The sequence below is a fragment of the Fukomys damarensis genome, unplaced genomic scaffold (genome assembly GCF_012274545.1).
Source record: "Fukomys damarensis isolate Sample0158 unplaced genomic scaffold, DMR_v1.0_HiC HiC_scaffold_6, whole genome shotgun sequence".
Classification (NCBI taxonomy): Eukaryota; Metazoa; Chordata; class Mammalia; order Rodentia; family Bathyergidae; genus Fukomys; species Fukomys damarensis.
The window spans coordinates 23,086,582-23,091,780 of NW_022900918.1; the positions used below are offsets into that span (position 1 = coordinate 23,086,582).

The window sequence follows — 5,199 nt, forward strand, 5'->3', positions numbered from 1 at the left end:
AGCCACCACTTGCGGAGCCCCGCCTACAGCGTCAGCACCATCGAGCCCCGGGAGGACCTTCTATCGCCGGTGCAGGACGCCGACCGCTTTTACAGGGGCATTTTAGAACCAGACAAACACTGCTCCACCACGCCCGCCGGCAGTAGCCTCCCCGAATACCCCAAATTTCCGTGCAGCCCCGCTGCTTACACTTTCTCCCCCAACTATGACCTGAGACGCCCCCATCAGTATCTGCACCCGGGGGCTGGGGACAGCAGGCTGCGGGAACCGGTGCTCTACAGCCCCCCGAGTGCTGTCTTTGTAGAACCCAACCGGAACGAGTATCTGGAGTTAAAAGCAAAACTAAACGTTGAGCCGGACTACCTCGAAGTGCTGGAAAAACAGACCACATTTAGCCAGTTCTAAAAGCAAAGAAACTCCCCTGGAGCTTTTGCGTTTAAAGCAAGCAAGCGAGCAGACACACGCGGTGAACACATTTGATTGTGTCATTTCAACGTTTAGGGTGAAGTGCCTTGGCACGGGATTCTCAGCTTCGGCGGAATATACTGAAAGGGTGTGCGATTTCCTTTTAATTTTACGCGGGGGAAATATTTGTGTAAACTGGGCACATCACTTTCTCTTCTTGTGTGTGGGGGAGGAGAGGAGAAGGGCTTTACAGAGGGCGATTCGCTGAGGGTGACTTGCTAAAGGTCACAGTCGTTTCTGTAGTGGTTGGAAGTGCTAAGAGTGGTGGAAAACGTCAACGCGCAGATTCTACTCTTCCTCTTATCCCCCCTGCCCCCTTCTCCCTCTTGAAGCCATGAGTAGGTCTAAATGGCTTTGGTGGAGAGGTTAGCACATCCCAATTGAAATAGGAAGTTTGATCTCTCTCTCTCTCCCTCCTCCCCTCCTTTCCCACCTTCCTTCTTATTCCTTTCCTTTGTTTTTAAAGGATGTGTTTGTATGCATTCTGGACGTCTGAATTAAAAAAACAAAAGTATTGTGATCCAGAAAGGATCACTAGAGATGTGGACAAATCATTAAAATTACAGAGCTATATGATCCATAATTGATTAGTCAAAATAACTTATTGATGAAATATACAAATATTTTATTGTAGCACCTATTTTTATATGCACATTTAGCATTCCTCTTTCCTTCACTACTTAGCCTATGATTTTCGCAGAGGTGTCACATTGTATTAAGAGCTGCGTTTCCAAAACTGAAGTGATCATCAAGGAGGCATTTTAGATCATTAAAAATATGGAGCAGTTAATGGCAAAAATCTTTAAAAGCCAATGCAACCCACCCAATTGAAACTGTATTTTTTTATACTGATTGTATCCCACTGCATAAAAGAAAAAAGTTAGGGTGACCGATTGGGCCATTCAAGAGAACTGTGTGCAAGTTTTTGGTTTTATTAGAGAAGATTTAAAAGTATTTTTATTAGCGAACCAAAACTGTGTATTGATTTGACTACTATTGTAGCCAATTTTCAATTGTTTAACCAAACCCCCTTACATTTGTACAGATCCACATGTACTGGCACCTCAGAAGACCAAAAGATGGACTGTACAAGTCTTACACAATGTCTTTATGCCTTTGAGCAGCAAGCAATGATAATGATGAACAGGACCTCTGTATGATGGGGCTACTGTTGTTACAGTCTCATATGTATCCCAGCACATGTAATTTTTTAAATAGTTTCTGAATAAACACTTGATAACTATGTCAAATATGAGGGATTGAAGTAATTACTCGAGGTGCACAAGTCTTAGCTCTGTGTGATTGGTGAAATCTTCATAATTACAATTTAAGATACGCTAGATAAACTTCATTCCTACTAGAAAAAGTTTTTCTGTGAATTATAACAATTTCAAAATATACATATATAATTAATGTTTTTCTTGGTTCAGGGAAATATGTTTATCTGCTGCCACTAAATGTGTTTATTAATGATATTTCAATTGATTACATTATTTCCTTATGGAAGTATTCATCCAATACAAGGAGTGTGGTAAGTAATATATTCCATATTCACTTTCTCTCAATATCTTGCATTTTGTCATCTTAGCAGTATTCAGTTTAATTTTTCCAAATAATTTCCATATTTTAAACTACACAAACATAACTAACATCATTATGGTGGATACTTTACCTAAAGTTGATCAGTGTCCTAAATATTCAAAACGTAAGTTAGCATGAGCAGTTTACCTCCAAGTAAGTTTTATCAGTGAATGTAGGTGAATATTTAAGGGTAGGAAGTGTTTAAATTATTCTGAAATGTAAAGAGCCACGCGCTTTATTTCTTTTGGTGGATATTCCCATAGTATCACCTGGAATATGTACAATATCAAAGGTTGTTTATGAACTTCATGTTTAAGAAACAATTGTCATGGCATTCTGCCACATAGAGGCAGCATTCACCCATGAGTAAACTGACAGTAGCTACTTGAATTCAGATTGAACTAGTGGTAACAGTCCCCCTGAATAATTTTTTTTTTTGATGTAATGGTATGCCGAACAAGTTCAGTAAGCTATCCATATTCTTCATAGCATTTTCTACCAGTTCTTTTTTCAAAGGAGACAGTACTAAGCTTAATTAATGCTATGGTATTATGAGAATACAAATGTATCTCTTGCTCTTCATCTACCTCCTCTTTATTAGGTCCAGGATTAGAAAAAAACAAAAAAACAAAAAAAACTAGAATCTGACTTTGCCTTTGGGTTTATTACTAATTTTTCTTTTCATTGGTGATTATTATTTTCTTTGTAAAATGTTTACCACTTTAACGTTGTTGTATAAAGATGTAACAATATTTTATAAGCTCTAAAATATTAATGCAATGTTGACTCTTCCATGTAACTAAACTTTATTTCTTAATGCATACTACGAAAAGGTAAGAATTACTCAGAATTAAAGATGTATTTCTAGATAATACAAATAATATCCAAAGATAGTTTGTCAATGTATTTTTCAAAGATTTACACAATGTTCTGTATTTTCAAAGCAGTAGTACTTCATGTAATCTTTCTATATAATATCACTAGGTGCCCCATTGCTATCTTTACTGCTCCTTTATGTCCAACTCTTTTGAAGATAAGGAACAACATTTATATAATTTATCAACAAAGGTTGCTTTTAATTTTGAAATTTCCCAACCATATTAAAAGGTAAATGTAAACTCATTGTGGCTCTTATAAATTTGAAAAGTTTTTGCCACATCAGAGTCGTAAAACTGTATAGAATGAAAAGCTGAACCATTGTTCCCCTCCTAAATGGTTTCCTTTCAATACATTAACACATATAGTAGAATCCTGTTTGTGTGCTTATGAATACCTTATTTGTGATTATTTGGGTTGTTGATTAAATAAACAATTAGACTGACCATGTCAGCAGTATATGGATGGATTAAGGGAACCTGCAAATTCTGGGGCACAGCAAATTCAGTGTTTCAGGCATTAATTACAATTGAAGTGCAAACTAAAGTTAATCTTTGTGCTAGATTCTTTGTTCCCTAGTCTCGTTTAAATATACCTCAGGGTAACACAAAATATTTTAATTTCAGTATGGCTGTAGTCTGAATGCTGAAATTATCTTCTATATATTAAATATATGTCATACTTTAGATGTAGGCAATTAGTATACCTATATACAACATTATTTCAACTACATGATCAATTCAAGTTACGAGTTATGTACCATATTTGAACACATTTTTTTTGTTTAGGTGAAGCTATCAACTTCACAAATGTAAAGTAGAAAATTTTGGTAAGTATCTCATACATGCAAATTTCTCCTTTACAGCTCTTCTGTCCTAGCGTGAAAAATCAAACTATTGTGTGAAAATATATAAGCATAATATGAAAAAGGATGTCAAATTGGTCTTTAGTTTCTTATCTTATACATTAATGCCATTCTTGCTACTAGGTTATATTTTTGGAAAATGATTTAAATTAACATGTTTGATTTTCTTTTACTGTGCTGTTATTTCTCTCTGCCTCCCTCATTCTTTCTCTAGTGTTATTTAATCACAATTTCTAAATGGCACAAAGAAAACAGTGAGAATAGTTCAGGCCTTGTTTGAAATGCCAAAAACTGGCTTTTTAACTTCTAGAGCTCAATGGATTCTTCCTCAAATCACATGACTCCACTTTAACAAAAGTGAAATGAAGCATATCACAAATATGCTTTCAACTCAGTTGAATATATGCTCTTACTGTACTTTTTAGATGGCTCCAATTTAAGATATTTGGAGGCCTTTCAAACTTTTTGTTCTGATTACTTTTAAGGCTAAGTTTTATCATGGCAGGAACTAGCCACAGCATAAGAACTACTTGAAACACTTAAACACAAGCAATGTTTATTGAACTGACTTTGAAAGGGAATAAAATATTATACAAGTGGTTACACTAAATTGTCTGATTAACTCAAATTTATGGATAGTGTTCTATAAACCCTTTGACAAATACAAATATTTGACAATAAAATTAAAATAGTCCTGTGCCTAAAAAACTTGTCATCAGCCTAAAAAATCTAAAAGCTATGTCCAACTAAACTTTATAGTCATTAGTATTGGATTTGGTAGTTGGACATCTTTATGATTAATTCATAATCAATGTCATATCTTTCTGGAGCTGCAGTGCCCATATGGATTTCCATCAGTATATGCAACATATTTGTGTTATAGAAAACAAATGGATTATGATACATTACATATGTCTTTTTCATCCAGGTTTGGTTATTTTTCATATTTAAAGAATTTCAAATTATACTTTAGGCTTCCTCTTTTAAGAATGTTAGATGTGAAAAAAAAAGAATTTGGTACAGTGTGTTTAAGACAATAATGTAGTACTTTTTTGTCCCTGTTTTTAGAACATTTGACTTATTACACGGGTCGAATACTTCTAATGGTAATTAAAACCAATAATTCTTATATGGATTTAAAAACAAGAGTATGTACATCTAATTAAGCTTGAATTTTTTTCCAGAAATGTTGATGATTGAAATAAAAATATTACATATAGAATTGCTATAGTGAAAGCTGGGTGTGGTGGCTGGTACATGCCTGTAATCCTGGCCCTTGGACAGCTAAGACAAGAGGATCACTGCAAGTTCAAGGCCAGTCTGGGCTACATAATGAGTTCAAAGTGAGCCTGAACTCCTGAACTACATAGCAAGACCCTGTCTCCAAAAAAAAAAAAAAAAAAAAAAAAAAA

At 35.0% G+C, this 5,199-nt stretch overlaps 1 protein-coding gene and 1 long non-coding RNA gene across 2 annotated transcripts in view; both read left to right on the plus strand.

Moving 5' to 3' along the window:
- The window catches only part of Slitrk5 (SLIT and NTRK like family member 5), a 6,945-nt gene extending 5,226 nt beyond the window's left edge, over window positions 1–1,719 (plus strand). The window contains exon 3 of the mRNA XM_010635409.3: window positions 3–1,719. Coding sequence (XP_010633711.1) covers window positions 3–405 — 403 coding nt within the window. The 3' untranslated portion in view covers window positions 406–1,719. The remainder of the gene's footprint in view (window positions 1–2) is intronic.
- Window positions 1,720–1,900: 181 nt separating this feature from the next.
- The window catches only part of LOC104869984, a 4,022-nt gene continuing 723 nt past the window's right edge, over window positions 1,901–5,199 (plus strand). Inside the window, exons 1-2 of the long non-coding RNA XR_782417.3 lie at window positions 1,901–1,996; window positions 3,711–3,751. This is a non-coding gene — a long non-coding RNA (uncharacterized LOC104869984). The remainder of the gene's footprint in view (window positions 1,997–3,710; window positions 3,752–5,199) is intronic.